The sequence below is a fragment of the Nycticebus coucang genome, chromosome 1, assembly GCF_027406575.1.
Source record: "Nycticebus coucang isolate mNycCou1 chromosome 1, mNycCou1.pri, whole genome shotgun sequence".
Taxonomy (NCBI): domain Eukaryota; kingdom Metazoa; phylum Chordata; class Mammalia; order Primates; family Lorisidae; genus Nycticebus; species Nycticebus coucang.
The window spans coordinates 2,666,161-2,688,135 of NC_069780.1; the positions used below are offsets into that span (position 1 = coordinate 2,666,161).

At 42.8% G+C, this 21,975-nt stretch overlaps 1 protein-coding gene across 3 annotated transcripts in view; it reads left to right on the plus strand.

The window, feature by feature from the left end:
* The window catches only part of SLC4A4 (solute carrier family 4 member 4), a 394,952-nt gene that overhangs the window by 183,691 nt on the left and 189,286 nt on the right, over positions 1 to 21,975 (plus strand). For all 3 annotated transcript variants that reach the window (XM_053566691.1, XM_053565978.1, XM_053567426.1), the window contains exon 4: positions 11,548 to 11,683. In XM_053566691.1, the coding sequence (XP_053422666.1) occupies positions 11,548 to 11,683 (136 nt within the window). The remainder of the gene's footprint in view (positions 1 to 11,547; positions 11,684 to 21,975) is intronic.

Genomic DNA, 21,975 nt, shown 5'->3' on the forward strand with positions numbered 1-21,975 from the left:
CCTAATGTTGATGAGAATTGAGTCTGATTTTAGAAGCTTTGGGGTATAAATTGTGCTGATAATTGGTCTGAGTTGAACCTGGGCAAAGTGCTGATGTCATCACTCTGAGCAGAGGGATTCATCATGTTACCACAGACAGCTCTGGCCAGGAAGGAGGCTGCAAGGCCGGGAGATTGAAGAGAGTGGAGAAGGTGGCTGTGATGCGCACAGGAGCTTTCGGGTCTTTAGGAAAAGGTGGCTGGGTGGCCGTCTCTTTACCACTGTGACTAGTGAGTGTTCCTGCTCTGTCACAGAAAGTTGCCTTCCTGTCCCCTGCCGTGTGCTGCTCCTTGCCCCATCCCCACTGTTCTGTGCTGTGGGCTATTTTCAGGCTTCTGTGGCTGCTTGGTCAGCCGGCTTTCAGAGCTGTGGACAGCCCTGCAACGTGGTGCAGAACTGTCTATTTTGGTCCCTAGATAGCAGTGGAGGCCAGGACTGGAGGGCTGTGTTTGTGTTGGACATTTGTTGAGAAAGATAATTGAGATTCTGCAGTTTCCAATACTGTAAGGAAGTATTTGATGCTAATATGACATGACTGTTCTCAATTTAGCAATTAAAAAGCATTGATGGCCTTGTCTTCCTTACAAATAGGCCCTTAATGTTAATTTTAGAAAGTTTGTAACTTACAAGCAAAATGAGTAAAATAAGAGTCGTCAGTAATTCCACCATTTAGGGCTAATAATTGTTCACATTTAGTCTGTATCCTTCTGATGTTCTCTTGTATATATATCGTATGAATCAGTAAGCCTTTGGTTGCAAGTGCAGGAAGCCCAATTATAACTGGAATAAAGCAAACAACAAAAAACAATGTATTGTTTGATGTAAGCATCCCAAATTGTATATAAAATCAACACACTGTACCCCCTACATGTATTAATGTACACAGTTAGGATTTAATAAATAAAAAAATGAAATATATATAAAAAAAGAATATATTGATTCACTAAAGGAAGGGTCTGGATGGAGGCTTTCTGGGGGCTTTTGCAGACAGAAGGCATCGACGGGGGCTGGAGTTAAGATGAGTGTGTGTGAAACACCCTTTGGCCACCCAGCTGATGGCTGGAAGTGTGAGTCATCCTGGGGATGTGGTCTTGTAGAAGTGGGGAGCAGGGATCGGTGCCACGGGTGTTCACTGTCCCTGTGAACCCATTTCTTCTCAAAGACTTACAGATACCGTACAGACCTGTGTTTAGTCAGGAAAGTGATATCATGGAAGGGAAAGCCCAGGAAAAAAGGTCAAAATGTTTAGTTTGAAATGACTGAGGAGCAGAGTCAGTTTTAGTCACTCAGTTTAGGTCGCCATTGAGTCAGCTGACAAGTAACTGGTGTGAATTTTACTTCTCTCTCCAACAGATTCTTGAAATATTGAAATAATATTAATAATATAATTAATATAGTTTCAGTCAATTAATACAATTGGAATAATTATGATAGGAATTCAGCAGACCAAAAATGCTGTGGGCCAGAGTATTTTTGTAAAATACAGGGCCCCTGGAATTTCCTAGAACAAGTTTATTTCATCATTAGACCATCACTGGGACTACTTTTGTGTGGATGGCTTAGCAGCATCTGAAACAAACAAGTGCATATGCACACTGCGGCTGGAGACCCTAGCTTTAACTTCCCCAACTTGCTGTATCTGCAGAAGCTGGGAAAGAAGAAGGCACAGTAAGTTGGGGAGACAAGGGGTGCCGACTTCACATTCTAAAGGATTCTGGGTATCTTCATAGATACCACCGAGTCCTAATACTATTTTTGTAATGTGAACTCTAGATAAATTTTTTTTCATTTTGAAGATGAAGGGCTGTGTAGAATAGGCATGTCTTAAAAATGAGTAAACTGTTGGTTCGATTCCTCTGGCTAGCTGGAATTTAACTAACTCTGCTCCTAAGTGAAGTTTGACAGTGTCCTGAAGTCCAGGCTGCTTGTGGTATAGAGGCCTGACAGCTGAATGATGCTGTCTTGGCATACTGAGAATAATTATGATAATTGACAGCTTTTCCAGAGTGGGAGAAGATTAATACATGGATACTTAAGTCTATTTAGAATTATCTATTTTACATCCCAGGGATGCAAGGCTGGTTTAACATATGCAAGTCTATGAACGTTATCCACCATATTAACAGAGGCAAAAATAAAGATCACATGATCCTCTCAATAGATGCAGAAAAAGCATTTGATAAAATCCAGCATCCTTTTCTAATTAGAACACTGAAGAGTATAGGCATAGGTGGCACATTTCTAAAACTGATTGAAGCTATCTATGACAAACCCACAGCCAATATTTTACTGAATGGAGTAAAACTGAAAGCTTTTCCTCTTAGAACTGGAACCAGACAAGGTTGTCCTCTGTCACCTTTACTATTCAACATAGTGCTGGAAGTTCTAGCCAATACAATTAGGCAAGACAAGGAAATAAAGGGAATCCAAATGGGAGCAGAGGAGGTCAAACTCTCCCTCTTTGCTGACGACATGATCTTATACTTAGAGAACCCCAAAGACTCAACCACAAGACTCCTAGAAGTCATCAAAAAATACAGTAATGTTTCAGGATATAAAATCAATGTCCACAAGTCAGTAGCCTTTGTGTACACCAAAAACAGTCAAGATGAGAAGCTAATTAAGGACACAACTCCCTTCACCATAGTCTCAAAGAAAATGAAATACCTAGGAATACACCTAACAAAGGAGGTGAAGGACCTCTATAAAGAAAACTATGAGATCCTCAGAAAGGAAATAGCAGAGGATATTAACAAATGGAAGAACATACCATGCTCATGGATGGGAAGAATCAACATTGTTAAGATGTCTATACTTCTCAAAGCAATCTACCTATTCAATGCCATTCCTATCAAAATACCAACATCGTACTTTCAAGATTTGGAAAAAATGATTCTGAGTTTTGTATGGAACCGGAAAAAACCCCATATAGCTAAGGCAGTTTTCTGTAACAAAAATAAAGCTGGGGGCATCAGCATACCAGATTTTAGTCTGTACTACAAAGCCATAGTGCTCAAGACAGCATGGTACTGGCACAAAAACAGAGACATAGACACTTGGAATCGAATTGAAAACCAAGAAACGAAACTAACATTTTACAACCACCTAATCTTTGATAAACCAAACAAGAACATACCTTGGGGGAAAGACTCCCTATTCACTAGATGGTGTTGGGAGAACTGGATGTCTACATGTAAAAGAGTGAAACTGGACCCACACCTTTCCCCACTCACAAAAATTGATTCAAGATGGATAAAAGACTTAAATTTAAGGCATGAAACAATAAAAATCCTCCAAGAAAGCATAGGCAAAACACTGGAAGATATTGGCCTGGGGAAAGACTTCATGAAGAAGACTGCCATGGCAATTGCAACAACAACAAAAATAAACAAATGGGACTTCATTAAACTGAAAAGCTTCTGTACAGCTAAGGAGACAACAACCAAAGCAAAGAGACAACCTACACAATGGGAAAGGATATTTGCATATTTTCAATCAGACAAAAGCTTGATAACTAGGATCTATAGAGAACTCAAATTAATCCACATGAAAAAAGCCAACAATCCCTTATATCAATGGGCAAGAGACATGAATAGAACCTTCTCTAAAGACGACAGACGAATGGCTAACAAACACATGAAAAAATGTTCATCATCTCTATATATTAGAGAAATGCAAATCAAAACAACCCTGAGATATCATCTAACCCCAGTGAGAATGGCCCACATCACAAAATCTCAAAACTGCAGATGCTGGCGTGGATGTGGAGAGAAGGGAACACTTTTACACTGCTGGTGGGACTGCAAACTAGTACAACCTTTCTGGAAGGAAGTATGGAGAAACCTCAAAGCACTCAAGCTAGACCTCCCATTTGATCCTGCAATCCCATTACTGGGCATCTACCCAGAGGGAAAAAAATCCTTCTATCATAAGGACACTTGTACTAGACTGTTTATTGCAGCTCAATTTACAATAGCCAAAATGTGAAAACAGCCTAAATGCCCACCAACCCAGGAATGGATTAACAAGCTGTGGTATATGTATACCATGGAATACTATTCAGCTATTAAAAAAAATGGAGACTTTACATCCTTCGTATTAACCTGGATGGACGTGGAAGACATTATTCTTAGTAAAGCATCACAAGAATGGAGAAGCATGAATCCTATGTACTCAATTTTGATATGAGGACAATTAATGACAATTATGGTTATGGGGGGGGAACAGAAAGAGGGAAGGAGGGAGGTGGGTGGGGCCTTGGTGTGTGTCACACTTTATGGGGGCAAGACATGATTGCAAGAGGGACTTTACCTAACAATTGCAATCAGTGTAACCTGGCTTATTGTACCCTCAATGAATCCCCAACAATAAAAAAAAAAATTATCTATTTTAATAAATGCTATCTGGCTGTTTCAGTTTCTTAGCTAATTTGAAACAGAAAAAGTGACGACCAATTTTCCTGCCCACAACCTCCAGATTTGTTGAGTGAAGGTATGGAGTAAATCTAGATGACTTGTATGGACCACTCTGAAACGTGGATTCCATAAAAGAAGTTTCTTCCATGCAAATAATTTGGTGATGCCCCTTATACATGGGAACCATCTCTACTCTGAGGCATTAGATGGAGCCAGAGACGTCTGTGTCAGGGGTCTTTTCCAGCTGACAAGAAAAGGTCAGCTCTGATTGCCTTAAGCGATTTGCCTCATCTGAGATGGATTTTCACGTGTGATTGAGAGTTAGCTGAAATCGGCCTTGATGTATCCGGTGACAGTACCAGGACCCTGTCTCTGCCTTGGCTCTGACTCATGCTCACTGTATTCCTAGGCAGGCTCTGGGGGATGTGAGGCGCTTTTTTTTTTTTATTATTATTGTTAAATCATAGCTGTGTACATTAGTGCAATTGCCTGTACCCATTCTAAGATGCACCATAGATGAGGCCCCACCCATTACCCTCCCTCCACCAAAACCCCCCCTCCATTCCCCTTCCTTGGCCCTTTCCCCATAGTCTTGTGCTATAGTTGGGTTATAGTCTTCATGTGAAAGCTATAATTTAGCTTCCTAGTAGGGCTGAGTACATTGGATACTTTTTCTTCCATTCCTGAGATACTTTGCTAAGAAGAATATGTTCCAGCTCCATCCATGTAAACATGAAAGAGGTAAAGTCTCCATCTTTCTTTAAGGCTGCATAATATTCCATGGTGTACATGTACCACAATTTGCTAGTCCATTTGTGGGTTGATGGGCACTTGGGCTTCTTCCATGACTTAGCAATTATGAATTGGGCTGCAATACACGTTCTGGTACAGATGTCTTTGTTATATTGTGACTTTTGGTCTTCTGGGTATAAACCTAGTAAAGGAATTATAGGATCGAATGGTAGGTCTATTTTTAGGTCTCTAAGTATTCTCCAAACATCCTTCCAGAAGGAACGTATTAGTGTAGAAGTGTGCCCTTTCCTCCACGTCCATGTGAGGCGTTTTTTGATTTACCATCTTAGCATCTCTTCATGCACTGAAGATTTATTTCCAGTAGTTCTGGTAAAAGGCTGACACTTGTTCATTCTGATTGGCCTGAATTAGGGAAAGCATCCACTCAAAAATGCATTGCTGTGGCTGGGAGTTCTGATGTCCTTTTTGCTCAGATCTGGGCACTGCTGTGGACCGAACCCAAGTGGACACACAGGTACAGAGTTATCCAAAGGAAAGTGGGACATTGTCCTCAGGAAGAGAGATTGGGTACTCAGTGAGAAAGGTAGACGTTTGAGGATTTTATATATACATTTAAGTGTATTTTTAGAGTGCTATAGTGCTCTAATAATTAGATAAATCATGAAAGTTTTAATAATCATGATACCTCCCTAGAAACTTTTATCTCAAAATGAAGGACAGAAATGAATACTTAAAATGATAACTATGTAAATCAGTTGATAATAGCACATTTAATAACCTAAAAATAGTTATTTTATTTTACGCTTTGGTTTGACGGCTAAGACTTCACCAGATTGTAGGTACCGCTAAGAAGAAAACGCCAACCCCAGACATCCTCATGTGCCCCACTGGGGGAATTGTAGACATGCCTGCTCAGCGTGAAGTGTTCATTGTGATCGTTATTTCTACTAAAAATGTTTTTTTTGTAGCCTACAGGGTGGCCACAGTGGGATACTTCCTACACCAGAAAAGAGGGCACCCTCACTAATTGCCTTTTGGTGAATAATGAACCAAATGTTCAATTAATTTACTTTAGGACTATTTCATATGCATTATGATCTCTGGGTCTTCTGAAATCCAGTGCATTTTATCTGTATTATTCATATAGCAATATGAGCATGTTTTTCTTTTAATTCTTTTTTTTTTTTTTTTTGGAGACAGAGTCTCATGTTGTCACCCTTGGTAAAGTTCAGTGGCCTCATAGCTCACAGCAACCTCAAACTCTTGGGCTCAAGCGATTCTCTTACCTGAGCCTACCAAGTAGCTGGGACTACCAGGCGCTCATCACAATGCCTGGCTACTTTTTTAGAGATGGGGTCTTGCTTTGGCTCAGGCTGGTCTCGAACTCACGAGTTCAAGTAATCCACCCACCTCAGCCTCTCAAGTGCTAGGATTACAGGTGTGAGCCACTGTGCCTGGCCCCCAATTCTTTTCATTTTTAAAAAACTAAGATCACTCAGAATATGCTAACAGAGAAATGGGCTTGGAAATTACAGAGGCAGGTTTGAAGTTTTAAGGGTTGTGGACCCTCAAGAGTAGAGAAGACTCCTTCTCGCAGAGGAGACTAGCTTACCCTAAGTGTTCACTCTCTACTTGAATTGTGTGATTCTGTGAAGTCCCTTCCTCCCTTATGACTCAGTTTCCTTATCTGTAAAATAAGAGAATAATAAAAGTAGCTGTTTCACAGACTTGTGTAAATAAATGATGTAATAAATGGAAAGCATTCAACACAATGTGTGGCTTAGTGCAGCCGTGCAGGAGCGCGAGTTCCTGTGTGTTCCACTTCCACTGACAGCATTTTCCCCACTGTGTGCTATCTTCTCGTCCATGAATTCCCGAGGATGGGGACTTTGCCTTGTAAATATTTTGTGATCTTCCAGCAAATGCCATAGTGCATTGCATACACTAAAAACTAATAAATATTAAGCTACCAGATGGGAGTATATTATTACTAAGCTGCGGGGTTTCTATTTTGTCATGCCGTGCCACTTTCCATGTTGTCTCACGAAGAGCCAGAGAAATAAAGCAGAGGAAGGTCTCTGAGGAACAGGGGCAGGAAATAGGCTGCGCTGCTCCCATCCAGTCTCTCTTACTTCACTGCCCATGCCAAGCCTTACTCAGGTGAGGGGTGGACCAGATGGCTCTCACGGGTGCCAAGGCTGACTGCTATGGGGATGGAAATGCCGAGAGGTGGAGATGGAGTGTCCATCCGTGGAGCAGATGCAGGGTGTGGCCCCTTGGAGTAGGAAGGGAAGGCTCCTTCTAGCAGAGGAAAATCGCTTGTCCCAAGTGTTCATTCTTTCATTTGTGGCTTACTCAACATCGAAGGGCTCCTGAATTTTGGTAGCATGTAGCAAATACAAAGATGGATAAAGGGGAAGGGTAGACTAAGGACAGTTTTCAAAAGATATTTTCTGTTTCAGAGTTCTTAATGTATGCTTTCTTTTGCAAATGGTTATTATGTACTTGAAAGTCTCCAAGTTTTATTCATCCATTATCCAATTTATTACTATAATATTTAAAGTAACTATTGTGCTCACAATAGTGTGTTTGTCTTTGAGGAGGGCATGTAAAACACAGACCCTGTCTTCCAGGAGTTTGGCGATCCTGTTGGGAAGGAAGTTGCATATATGTGTCACTATGAAAGTTTTGAGACAGACGGTGTTATGGTCCATTATTTCACGTTCGAGAAACACAGTTGACAGGGCCCTTTCTGATTCACCCATGTAAGTTTCAACCAGCTCAGCTTATTGGTGTTGGTGGAAGGGCTTCACTTGTTTTTGTCTGCAGATTTTACATTTCTTGATTTGTGTATCTCAAAGCTTTCATAATGGCCCATGCGTGTAGCCACTGGATAGTGATGAACAGGCTGTGTTATTTGTGCATAAATAAGTAATTCATACATAAAGTGTTATTATGGTTTGAATAAAGTAAAGGTCCAAGCTTCTGAGAATGGCTAATACAGGATATGGGGAAAGATAGAATTTTAAACTGAGAAACACAGTCAGAGGCAGAGAGGAGAGAAGTGAGTGTCCTAATATTCCTGATATAAAGAGTGGAAAGCGGGTGAGAGCAGGAGCAGGTGCCATCCTGGGTTGGGGCAGAGGGCTGGTTGGACAGCCCGAGGCAGACTGGGGGGACTGGTCAGGGATGGCCGAGACATGGCAACTCAAGCTGTCTCTGGCTGCTGGGCAGGGCTGCACAGATGAACTCTGAGGCCAAGTTGAGGCTCAGCAGGAATGAATGTGATACCACGCGGGGCTGTCAGATATTGCTGTGGGCGTGGGCAGCCCTCCTGGCGTGCATCTGCCACCTTGTTGTCAGCAGCAGGAGCTTGAGGGCACCTCCATGCCTTGTAGACCAGCACTTTGACATCCTGCACGTGGACAAATGGGTCAGGGATAACCCTGTTGAGGGTTCCCCTCCAGGGAATTCTGCTACTCAGAAAACCAAACCACCTTCTACCCAGAGGACAGAATTTGAAAAAAGAATCAAAGCGTATTAGAGGCATTAAGTTCACTTTGGTCTAGGGCAGTGGTTCTCAACCTTCCTAATGCCGTGGTCCTTTAATACAGTTCCTGTGGGTCACAGCCCTCAGGTTGGGAACCGCTGAATCTAGTTCTTTCTGTTCTGACAAAGGTGACTGGATTAATTTGACAGGTTTTTCTCCCTCCCTCCCTCAGCCCACTCTCTTCCGTTTCTTTAGGTTTTCTTTTATGATGAACTTAGGTTAGTTATTATTTAGAATCATAAACTCTTCACATGTGAGGCAAGTTGACGTTCTGACCCTTTTCCCTTCAAGGCATTCAAGTGAGCCTGAAGGGGTTTTGTCACTTGCCCCCTCCTGTCTGTTGTCTGTTTCTAAGAATGTCGTGTGTTTGAAAGTGAAACCCTTGGAGCTCTGCTTTCCAGCCTTATAGACTTTGAACACACAGGCTCCCAAAACCAACGCCTGTGAGAAGGGCCGGTCTCAGAAGCCAGGCAGGTCTTACCAGTGAGGACTAAAGACTTTCACAGCTAATTTAAAAGTTGCATTGTGGCTACTGTAGTAATCATCATTATCCCATTTGATAAGGGAGGAACTTTTGACATAGGTTAATTAACAAGCCTCAGGCTACACTAATAAGTAGCAGAGCTGAGCTGGACCCCGCCCATCCACCTCCGGTCCATACTGTCCATCTCAGCACAAGGCAAGTGCCGTCTCCTATAGTTAGTACATTCCCTGACACAGTTCAAGGTTATGGGAACAATGAATTCCTGAGCTGAGCTGGACCCGACCCATCCACCTCCCGTCCACACTGTCCATCTCAGCGCAAGGCAGCTTCTCCTGTAGTTAGTTTGTTCCCTGACATAGTTGAAGGTGATGGGAACAATGAATTCCTGAGATGCTTCATGGTGGGGGCTTTCACTCATCACACATCTTTGTGTTGAAGATCATGTTAGCAATTGGGAAGGGCATCGTGCTGGAGAGGACCCTCCTCCGCAGACTGGCGTTGACGGCGTGCTTGCTGTGGCCTCTTACTCCTGAGTTCTGGGGCCGGTCAGGAGAGCAGCTGAGGAGGGAAGCTCACTAAAGCCGCTGAGTTTATGACATGTGGTTTGGGGATTTTAAAAGGATTGATCTACTTGTGCTTAGGTGCCTGCATTTAATAAATAAGACGGCCTGAGACAGGCATTGGGCGTGGCACCCAGACAGCAGAACCCACAGGTGATCTTGTAATCCTGCATTGTTCTTCCCCTGTCATAAGTAGGGATTGTGTCTTCCTCAATCAGGAATTTCATGCATTGCTATGTGGGTTGGAGCCGAGCAGGAGGTGTGTGCTGTTTGCACAGGACACTCTGTTTTCTTAGCAGGAGAAATGTTGATTTCTGTTAGAGGTGGGGAAAAAAACCTATATTGCATCTTTAGAAATGGACAGAAAGTTAATAGTCTAGCCTAGACTCCTTTCTTCTAAAAGCTAATTCTTCCTTAGGGATACATGATGTTGAATGTTGATGAAATATTCTGGAAACAGTCACAACCAAATTTGTGACTGTTGGGCAGCACCTGTGGCTGAAAGGAGTGGGGCACCGGCCCCATATACCGGAGGTGGCGGGTTCAAACCCGCCCCAGCCAAAAACTGCATCCCTTCCATTTTAATAAGTAAAACAGATGTTTTATTTTAAAAATTAGTTTTTATTACTAGTTAGGTAGAATATTTTTTTGGTTTTCTTGTAGTAAGTAAATTTTTATCTATGGACTTTTATTGGGTCTGTATTACAGTACTAAGCAGATGGTGTGGGTTTCTTGTCTTACTAGGTTGCTTGTATACATATATTTCTACAACTCTGTGTGTACAGATATAATATGCGTAATATGTACAAATACGTACTATATAAAGACAGGTAAACGGGTAGATATTTGTGTATATCAAATATCTCACATGCACATGCCACTCATGGTTTTAAAGGCAAAAAGAATATCCCCCGAACTCTGGTTTTGTAAGATGACTCAACTTTCAAATGCTTTTCTTTCTCTTCTTTCTTCTTCTGTCTTTTCTTTTCTTTCCTTTCCTTTTTTTTTTTTTCTTTTAGAAAGGGAACATAGCTCATGACTTGCGGGAAATTCCAGTTAATTTTTCATTACATGATTTTCAGGGGACAGGGTCAAAAGGAACTAGTAGGGCATTCAATTATGTGCTTGAGTGTGTTGGAAAATGGTTTCCTCCCCCCACCAGGTGTACAATATTTTACTTGGGCTTGTTTTTCAAGTGTATTGAATTGTGACTAAACATTTTTGGATACTACATTATATGAAGAAGAGGCTTCTGCTTGTTAATTATTCCTTCATCAACTTTGCAGTTAGCCAGTTACCCATGGTGAGAACCTAGAGGACGTGGCTTTAGGCATTGGACAGAGGGAGGGAGGGTGGTAGGTGGGGAAACTCAGGATTGGGGGCTCTGTTGTCCCTCCCAGGGCTGTATGAAGATGTGGTTGGTCCAAGCTTGTTTCTGTCTAATAATTTTGGATGGGTCATAAGTGGGGAAGGAGGGGAAGTCAGATGGTTGGACCTCAGTTCATCTGTAGGCTAAAGGTTCTTTTGTTACTCATCACACAGGACTGGAGTGCTGTGGTGGAGCGCTGAGATACAGTTTGGAGCCAGAGGCCTAGGGAAGGGCTAAGGGAGGCTCAGAAAGAAGGATGTCTGCTGGAAATGTGGAAGGAAAGCCCAGTAGCCTTGGGGAGAGAGATGGAGCCCGGAGCTTCACCTTCCTCAGGGTTGCCCAGCCAGTGTCTAACCACAGTATTTTCACTTCTGCAGTCTCTCCTGCCGCAGAGCGCATCCGATTCATCTTGGGGGAGGAGGACGACAGCCCCGCCCCCCCACAGCTCTTCACGGAGCTGGATGAGCTGCTGGCCGTGGACGGACAGGAGATGGAGTGGAAGGAGACGGCCAGGTGAGCACGGCTGGTTGTGTGTGGTCCCGGCCTGGGAGCAGGCGCAGGGCAGGGTGCTGAGCCCGCGCGTGCCTTCCCAGCCACCAGTGTGCACAGCTGTGGGCCGTGATGCTGGCTGGGATGAGGAAGAAGTGATTCTATTATTTATTCCCTGGATGCAGGGAACCCCTTATCCACTGCTGCAGTATTGTTTCATGATTTTGACTTTTATAGGGAATTAGAAGTAAATCCCAATATTTTGAAGAGACCATATACTCAAGCACCCAAACCGAGAGATGTGTCTTCACTTGCCAAGATGTCTTGTGAGGCCTTGTCTGACTTATTACCCACCCCTGGGGGGAGGTCGTGAGGACAGCGAGGGCCACCATAAAGTTGGGGTTTCAGTTACTCAGGGCACAGTACAGGGAGATATTATGAGAGAGTGAGAGAATGACCACACTCACATAACACTCATTATGGGATATTGCTATAATTACTGTTTTAGTATAGTTATTGTTCATGTTGTACCTCATTTATAAATTAAACTTTATCAAAGAAATGTGTATCTAGAAAAAATATTAGTATATACAGGATTCAGTACTGTCCATGCTTTCAGTATCTACTGGGGATCTTGGAATATATTCCCCACCAATCAAGGGAGACTACTGTATTTCAAGTGAAAACCTGTGCTCTTCTAGCTGTCCAACCGAAAGCCAGCAGAAGGCTCACTTGAACTTGGAGTTTAGAGACCTGAGGAATGTCAGACTCTGTTGCCTCTTAGCTCACGACACTTAGTGTCTTAGACTTTGGTGCCATCACAATAAAGAGCAGAAATAATAGACATGCTTTGTGAAATACGTGATATGTTGTTACCCAGTCTTCATACCTACACACATACGTGTATCCATACTGGAAATGCTTTGCAAATTGTATGTAAAACACAAATATCTGAAGTTTCATTAATCTCATGACAATAGAAACTTTCTTTCTTTCTTTTTTTGAGACAGTGTCTCACTATATCACCATTGGAAGAGTGCTGTGGCATCAAAGCTCACAGCAACCTCAGACTCTTAGACTTAAGTGATTCTCTTGCCTCAGCTTCCCAGGTAGCTGGAACTACAGGCACCCGCCACAATGCCTCACAATTTTGTTGTTGTTGTTGCCATTTTTGTTTAGCTGGCTCAGGCTGGATTCAAACCTGCCAGCCTTGGTGTATGTGGCTGGCGCCGAGCCAATAGAGACCTTCTTTACTTACAGATTCGGTAATATACGTCTTCTGTGATGTGCGGTGATCGTGTAACAAAAGCTTTGAGGTAACGTGGTAGCTGATCTCTCGCTGTCATCAGGATGTGGTGACACCTATGGATTTTACTTTCACAAACAAAAGAATGTTAAGATATACCATTTATCGTCCATAAGTTCAAATCAGCTCAGTTCAACCAGTGCTTTTGAAAGAGTAGTGGACATCAGGCACTGTTTTAGGTACTAGGGGCACAGCAGTGGGCAAAAGTAGCTCTCACCGAGATTTCTATAACTCGCTGAAAAGTGTGAGCTGAGTGCAATGTAATGTCTTACAATCTGAGAAATAAGGAAAATGGTCATTGTAGCTTTGAGTGCAAAGATGGGTGAAAGTCTTCGGGGACTGTGGAAGAAAATGGAAGCCCTTTCTAGAGCTAGAAGGAAATTATTATTTTAATCATCTGTGCTAATGTAAGCAGATGAGCTAAAGAGAATCAGTGACCCAATAGCTTTTCCTTTTCTGTAGAAGTCTCTTTTAAGAGTTATAGGAGAAAATAAAGTAACTTTTATTTTCTAAGGCATATTTAACATTTTATACATTATACCACTTCTAACCAGTCTCCATCAAGTTAATAGAGTTTTTCATAGTTTACTTATTCAGATTTATACTTTATAGGCTTATGGGTTTATTTTTATTTCCACACTTAGAACTCTTGAATATCTTTAGTCATTTGGGAATTTTCACACTGGAGAAGCTTCACAAATTAATTCATTTGATAATGCTGGAGAAGTATTCCTTACCAAGAATTTCTACTTACTTTCATAGAAATACCTGCTTTTAAGTTTAACAGACACTGTGGAGAATTTCTTATCTTCAGTAACTTAAAACATGCTCAGGGGAAAAAAAGTCATTATGTTTTATTCCTGTTTGAATACACAATAGTATTAAAAAAAGAGATCTGGGCTAGGCATGGGTTCTCAGGCCTGTACCTATATCATTGTGGGAGGCCAAGGCAGGAGAATCACTTGAGCTCAGGAGTTCGAGACCAGCCTGAGTCAGAGCAAGGCCCTGTGTTGACTAGAAAACTAGAAAAGCTAGCCGGGGGTGGTGGTGGGCACCTGAAGCCCCAGCTATTCAGGAGGCTGAGCCAAAAGAATCACTTAAACCGAAGAATTTGAGGTTGCTGTGAGCTGTGACGCCAGGGCACTCTACTCAGGGTGACAGAGTGAGACTCTGTCTCAAATAATAACAATAATAATTCTGATGGGAAGAGACAATGATAAGATACAGAATGTGCTAAATGGTCGTAGGTACTAAGGACAAGAATAATGGAAGGTGAGGGATAAGAAGAGGTGGGGGAAGGTGTCAACTTCAGTGACACCAGTGGAGCAGCCACTGATTACCTGGGGCTTGAATAAAGTTTGAATAAAGACTTGAAGGGAGTTAGGGAATGAGCTGTCAGAGGCTGTGAGGGAGCTGGGCGGGGGAGAGCATGTCAGACAGGGAGCAGCAGGGTGAAGGCCCTGCTGGGGTCGCAGACTAGCAGGGGAGGCTCGCAAAAACATTACTGGTATATCTGTTTCATTCTGTCCCTTGCCCTTTCCTTCAGATAAGAAACTACAGAGTAAGAGTTGTATTGGGTATAGCCTGCATTAAGTACAGGGCGAGTTTGGTCTAGCCTTGGCTTTGCTGCTCACCAGCTCTTTGCCTTGGAGCAGGTGACGTGTCTTCCTGAGCTTGAGCTTTCTAGTCTGTCGAGTGGAAAGTTGCCTCCTTTCTAATACTGTGCGTGTTTGACAACTGTAAAGTTTTATTCTTAGGGGTATGCTGGTGTAGTCGGCTATAACTCTAAGAGCTACTTAACACTTTTATTTTCATCTTGGAATTGTGTGCGAGTAGTTATCACAGAGTAGAATTCAGGTAAAGTTTTCTGTTTTCCATTTCAGTCACATTCAGAATAAATTTTACCTGACACCTTGTTTCAAAATGTGGAGAGATCACAGCTCATTGTACAGGTAGCCCAACATCAAAGGAGATGTGCATTTTCACTTAGAGATTCTTAAAGATTAAAATGGTCTTGAAGACTTTACCTTTTTGCACACTCTATTTCCCTGGGAGCACATGTGCCAATCTGGTGGTGTGGTTGGTCCCCAAGAGCCTGTCCTGCTGGCGAGGACGTGTGTGGGGAGCATCGACTCGTGTTGGGGTGAAGCTTACAGGAAGAAATGCACACAGCCGTGCTCTGTAGCGCCTCCCACATGACCTGCCACCTCGTGTCAGTCACTCAACCGTGCGTGTGGTGTCACTGGTAACTTTGGACGTAGAGACCTCCGTGTCCTCTCACTGTGCTGTTACTGGTGTCTGGATGCACCTGGTTCATAGTAGGCACTCAGTGAATGTTCACTGCATGATTAGTTGAGAATTCATTGCCTTGGAAACAACTGTTCTGAATATAATATGTTCTTAGAAATTGTAATTGAACAAACTGGGGTTCTGTTAGGATTTGTCTCTTTCTGACTGGCGGAGGGCCACATAGTGACGGACCCACCATGCCTGGCCTGCACTGACAGCGCCCAGACGGGGGCCTCTGGGTACGGTCCACACCGAGTCACGCACATGCTGATGACATATGCCCTTCTGTCTCCAGCACAGGCTTCTTTCCTTACTCAACTGGATTCTAATGATTAGAGCGCTAATGGGATCCTCAAAATTAACACGTCTAACACCAAGCCTCATATCTCCATCTCAGCAAGCAATTCTGTTCTCCTCTCTGCTTAGGCCTGAAATGCTGGCGTGCTCCTCGACTGCTGACTTCACCCCATTATCCACTCAGCTCGCAGTGCTATCTGCAGGGGAACCTCCAGCCCCCGTAGCTGCCCTCCTCCCTGCACTGGCCACCTCCTTAAATTGACCTGATTCAGACCAGATGTCCCGTGTGTGTGTCTCAGTGCAGTGAGCCTCATTCCCTTTTTTTTTTTTTTGCAGTTTTTGGCCAGGGCTGGGTTTGAACCTGCCACCTCCGGTATATGGGGCCCTACTCCTTTGAGCCACAGGCACCGTCCGCGGGCCTCATTCCTGTGGTGACCACCTCCTTGTGTGGACCAGTTTGTCACAGCCCCTTGGGGGTCATTGTACAGGGGTCCTCTTGTATTTTCAAACATATTTACTTATTTAGTGGCTGGTCCACTGGTGTCACTGAAGTCAACACCTTCCCCCACCTTTCATTATTCTTGTCCTTAGTACCTATGTCCATTTAGCATATCGTATATTTTATTGTCTGTTCCCAATAGAATTATTATTATTATTTTTTGAGCAGAGTCTCACTCTGTCCCCTGGGAAGAGTACTCTGACATCACAGCTTACAGAAACCTCAAACTCTGAGATTTAAGTGATCCTCTTGCCTCCCAAACAGTTGAGACTATAGGCACCTGTCACAATACTTGGCTAATTTTTCTATTTTTTAGTAGAGATGGGGCCTCATTCTTGTTCAGACTGGTCTTGAGCCCCTGAGTGTAAGCATTTCCACCAGCCCTGCCCTCCCAGAGGCCTCCCAGATTATAGGTGTGAGCCATGCTCCCGGCCTTCCCAGTAGAATCAAAGCTCTCTGAGGATAGGAACTTTGGGTTGTTTGGTTCATCACTATATTCCTAGAGCCACGCGGCACATGGTCTGTGCTCAAGAAACCTTGGTTAATAAAATCAATGAATAGAGAAATAGACCCTTGATCCTTAGTTTATTGCTCCTTCTGAATCCCGGGAGGGACTTGGTGGTCATGATGCCTCCACCAATATCCAAGTTATCAGTGGTTTTCTCTTCCTGTCACGTGCTGAGCTTTGCTGTGATTTCTGATTTAATAAAGGAGTTTTTCTCCTTCAATAAATGCTCCCACGCCTCCCAGACTAATAACATTTTAGTGTTTAGGAAGGATTAATTTTACATATATATGAAGATGTGGTATGAATCTCTTTTTGGTCAGTTTATAAATATGAGGATTCTTTGCCTTTCTGTGAAAACCCCAATTGATGCACTATTTTATTCCATAGTGAGCCAACCCTCTAGACTTTTCTAGCTTAATATAATTTCTGCTGTGAGTCTATACCCTGCAGAACTCAATACCTTTCTTCTTTCCCTTTTAAGGCTCCATATTTCTCAGTTGGACAATGGTCTAATTTGACCAAGGATGCCCTACTCTGAGCCTCAGTGGTGCTGTGGTTTCAGTCCAACTTAAGGAATTTCCGGTTGGTGCCTTGAAAAATAAGAATTGTTTCAATAACAGGGGAAATGTCCTCTTTTAAGTCTTAGAAAGCACCATAGTCATGTATTACTGAACAAGAGAAGCCTTTGTTTACATGAAGTTCAAAGTAACAGCCAACTCTACCCCACTGCCTTGGGGATAATGTCTGTTTCTTTTTTTCAGAATATTAAAGGGGTACAAATGTTTTGCTTACATGGATTGCGTTTTTTTTTTTTTTGAGACAGAGTCTCACTTTATTGCCCTCAGTAGAGTGCTGTGGTGTCGCAGCTCACAGCAACCTCCAGCTCTTGGGCTTAGGCAATTCTGTTGCTTTAGTCTCCTGAGTAGCTGGGACTATAGGCACCTGCCACAGTGCCCGGCTATTTTTTTTTTTTTGCAGTTTGGCTGGGCCGGGTTTGTACTCACCACCCTCGGGATGTGGGGTGGGTGCCCTACTCACTGAGCCACAAGTGCTGCCCCATGGATTGGTTTTGTATAGTTTGAGTCAGAGTTGTAAGTGTGCCCCTCATCTGTTAACACGCATTGTACCCATTAGATGAGAATTTACCTTTCACCACCTGGCCCTACCACCTCTTGCTTTCCATTGAGTTTTACCAAATGTGCACATGGGTGTTGACCAATTAGTTCTAATTTAATAGCGAGTACATGTGGTGTTTGTTTTCCCATTCTTATAATATGTCCCTTAGAAGAATGGTCTTCATTTCTGTCCAGCTTGTTAAAAAGACACCTGTACTTGAATGTTTATTGCAGCACAATTCACAGTCACAAAGGTGTGGAATCAACTCAACTGCCTCTCAGTATTTGAGTGCATTAATAAAACATGGTATATGTACACCATGGAGTACTAATCAGCCGTAAAAAAGGGTGAACTAATATCACCCTCTTTTTTATATCTTACCCAGGTTCTTCTCTTTCCTAAAAGTTAGAACTTTGGATTTTCAGTGGCTCTTCCAAAATAGTCTTCCAAGTTGAAGACTGTCCAAAGGGTGAGCCTATCAGACCTGAAAAACGCACGTGGCCATTGGAATGGCAGAGAACGCCACTTGCTCTTAGAGAGTACTTCTGCTGGTTTGGTCGTCAGAACAGTGACCTGCAGTGATGTGGCAATAACTGCATAGGAATTTTGTAGAATTGGCAAGAAGCCTGTGCTCCCAGTAAGACTGTCTAGGTGACGAGGCCTCAGCTAGTGGGTTCATAAAGCCAACTGGTAAAAGAGTAATTCATGCTTTGACGATGACCCAAAGTCAAAAGAAAAGGACCTTTTCTTCCTGTCCAGATTCTCTATTTCTTTGACTTAGGGATATCGCTGCAATTGTCGGCTTTTAATTTTTCTTCAGTGACTCTCCAGATAGACAGAGCTGGGCTCTACCACTGCTGCACGAATGACGAATATGTGTTAAAGATCACTCCTCCAGTGCAATTCAAACCTAGTGCCAAACTAGGTGCAAAGGAAAGCCGTCACCAGCTTCAGCAAACACAAGCCAACAGAGGAAAAGGTTATTGATGTTTTCCTCAAGCCAGACAGCTCGAGCTATCGACCTCGACCTTGGGAGGACCCGAGGAAGGTCAAGGTCATGGCCACAGTGCACACACATGCTCCCACTGTGGGCTCTGGGAGGCCCTTCTCCCCCAGGCTGCACTGGCTTCTCTCTCTTTCCCCTCCTCAATTACTTTAGGAAATTCTGCTTTAGACCATATTTATCTTTTCTATAAGACAAAGGCTTATGGAATTTAATTTTCTGTGTAATTCTATGTAGTTGTATTTACGTGATTGTTCACTTTCATAGTTTATCTGGAAATATGAGAATTCTAGAATTTTGTAGGTTTTACAATAGTGCAGTCAGTTTTGAAGGGATTTAATAGGCATTATCCCAGACTTCCATTTATGCTGTAATTCTACAGTCTTATCTTGAGCAGTAAGTTATCATAGTAGATATAAATATAATTTGTGTAAAAAATACCAATAACACACATAGAGTTCCTTAAAAACATCATCTCCCAGGTACACACAAGCATTTGCTTCTGCGTGTGATGGGCACTTACTAGTCAGCAAGAAATTTACTATCATTTCAATCATTGCACAAAGTTGGGTTCTACTGTAGTGTAAAGATCATGCCTATTTTCCATTTTCCACTGTAAAACTGGCGTGATTTTAAGTTAGAGGTCTTGTTTTATTCCTAATTGTATTTAATCATATGATTGGAAAGTTGCAAAATTCAGCGATTCCCTGTGGGTCTTCTGTTTCTTCAGAAAGGGAGTGAAATGTTTGCTTGGCAATTGCTCAAAGTGTGTCAAACTGCAAAGTACTTCATGATTATTCTTCTAAGACTTTGGAATAAATAAACTATCTAATAAACTCTTCCTCCAAAGTTACAAAAGTTTTGGAAACATTTAAAAAAGCCGACTTCTAGATGAATTTTTCTGCAACATGTTAGATCCTAAGAGCAGGAAACTTTGCAAATACCTGGCTATTCAGAGTTATTCTGAAGGGTAGATAGTGGCTTTTAGCATAGTCTGTGGTACAAATGTCTTCTTTTCAAAAAGATGTGATCACGTGGCTCCTGTGCACGGTCACAGAGTAGCTGGTGCGTGGATGGGCTGCACTTTGGCCCCCTTGCTTGTGTGCTTTAATGCCTTCTGATTTGGATGAACAGCGTTCACTTTTCTTCTTTCCCATTTTCCCTTGAAGGGTGCGGAGGATAGACACAGCGTGTATACTTTCTGGAGTGAGACTACCTGCAGATGATCTATTTAAATGGGCAAACCAGTATTTTATTTCTAAATGTGTATTTTGGAAATATAATCAGTCTATCGAACAATTAGTGTAGTGCATTTTGAAGGAATTTAATAGGCACTATCCCAGACTTCCATTTAAGCTACACATCACTACAACATCCAATATTTACTGAATTCAAAGTAAAAGAGAAGTTGAACTGAGCTGTGAGATGTTATTTACCACTGAGGAATACAGATTCTAAGGAGCTAGCTAGTTTCGAGAGTTTATGTTTCTTTATCATTAAATCTTGACCTAAGAGCTGTGTAATCCAGGAGGCTGAGTGATGCTATTCCATAAATTCAGCCTAGTTTGGATTTGTGATTTCTAAATGCACTTTAAGCTTGTTTGATGTCATACTTGAGTCCAGCTGGGTCACCTGCAGCACACTATGGAGAGCAGTGACAAAAGACAGGCCACAGAAGACTGCAGTGGCTTCATTGCTTTTTCTTTTTAAGGAAAATTTTACTAAACTTACATATTTTGGGCAGTCTTAGCCCTTTTAGGCTGCTGTGACCAAATCCCCAGATGGAGTCGCTTGTGGACAGCAGAAAGGTGTTCCCAGAGCTCTGGAGGCTGGGAGCCCTGGGACAAAGGTGCCAGAGATCCAGAGCCTGGAGATGCTCTGTCATGGACAGCACCTCCCCACTGTGTCCTCAAGTGGTGGGACAGGCGAGTGGGCTGTCTGTGGTCTCTTTTGTAAGGACTGTCATCCACATAATCACTTCCTGAAGGCCCTGGCTCCTCAAACCATCATCTTGGGAGTGAGGATGTCAATATGTGAATTTTGTGGGGACACAACTTTCAGATCATATTGAGGATAATGGCGAGAAGAGCCACTGTCCTGTACTGTGTATAGTGAGCAAGGCTTGGTTTCTTCTAAGGAGCAGGCTGGCTGTCCAGGGTGATGGCGGCAGACAGCAGGGGCCGCTCGCTTAGGAAAGGTGAGCGGGCAGGGAGGCCCCGTGAGCGGGCAGGGGGCCCCGGAGGCCCCCCGGGAGGCTGCATGCCCTCCACTCCACACAGCTCCTTGCCCGCCCACGTCCTTTATCTTGGGTTTACATTCTGTGACCAAAGATTCTAACCCTTAAACATAAGTATATTCTTGGGAGTAAGAATCAAGGAGCCTTACACACTTTATAGATTACATAGATCTATGTAACCCTGCTTGATTTCATATGCTGTGGAATTTTCTGTCGCCTGCAGTCTTATCTTGCGCAGTAAGGTATCATATCAGATGTAAATATAATTCATATAAGAAATTCTAATAAACGTGCTTAGAGATTCTGTGAGCAAGCATGAGCATATGTCCTACCCAAGGTTAACCAATGTGATACATGCATGAAACTCTTAAAATAACCCCAATTACCTTATTTATTTTCATTATTGTGGTTAAACCCATATACTTTTTTTTTTTTTTTTGTAGTGGAATGCCATGACGTCACAGCTCACAGCAACCTCACATTCTTGGGCTTAAGGGATTCTCTTGCCTCAGCCTTCCAAGTAGCTGAGGCTACAGGCAGGCTCCTGCCACAATACCGGCTATTTTTTTTGTTGCTGTTGTTGTAGTTATCATTGTTGTTTAGCAAGCCCAGGCCAGGTTTGAACTTGGTGTATGTGGTTGGTGCTGTAACCACTGGGCTACGGGCGCCGAGCCTAAACCCATTTAATTCTATAAGAGTGTAATAAAAGATTGTCGTTTTTATCCCAGTTCCTCCTATTTCTCTGGCTCTAACTTGAACCAAAATGAAGAAATACTAATTTAATGGCACACACAGATGTGAACACACACACCAGAGTATTAGGGGTCTTTTAAAAAAAAAATTATCTCTACTACTTTTATAGAAGTAAGCTAAGACCAGTCCTCAAACTAAGTTTAGAACCTCCTTGGTGTTGTTGATTTTTTACAGCTAAAAATCTCACTGACTACATTTTGGGGGGTACAGGAGGGTCGTAGAATTTTGGATGATGGTGGAGATGGGTGGCCATTGCCCTGGGCAGCGGTCTGGCTGCGAGAGGCTTTGGAGATGGCTAAATTGCTTCTG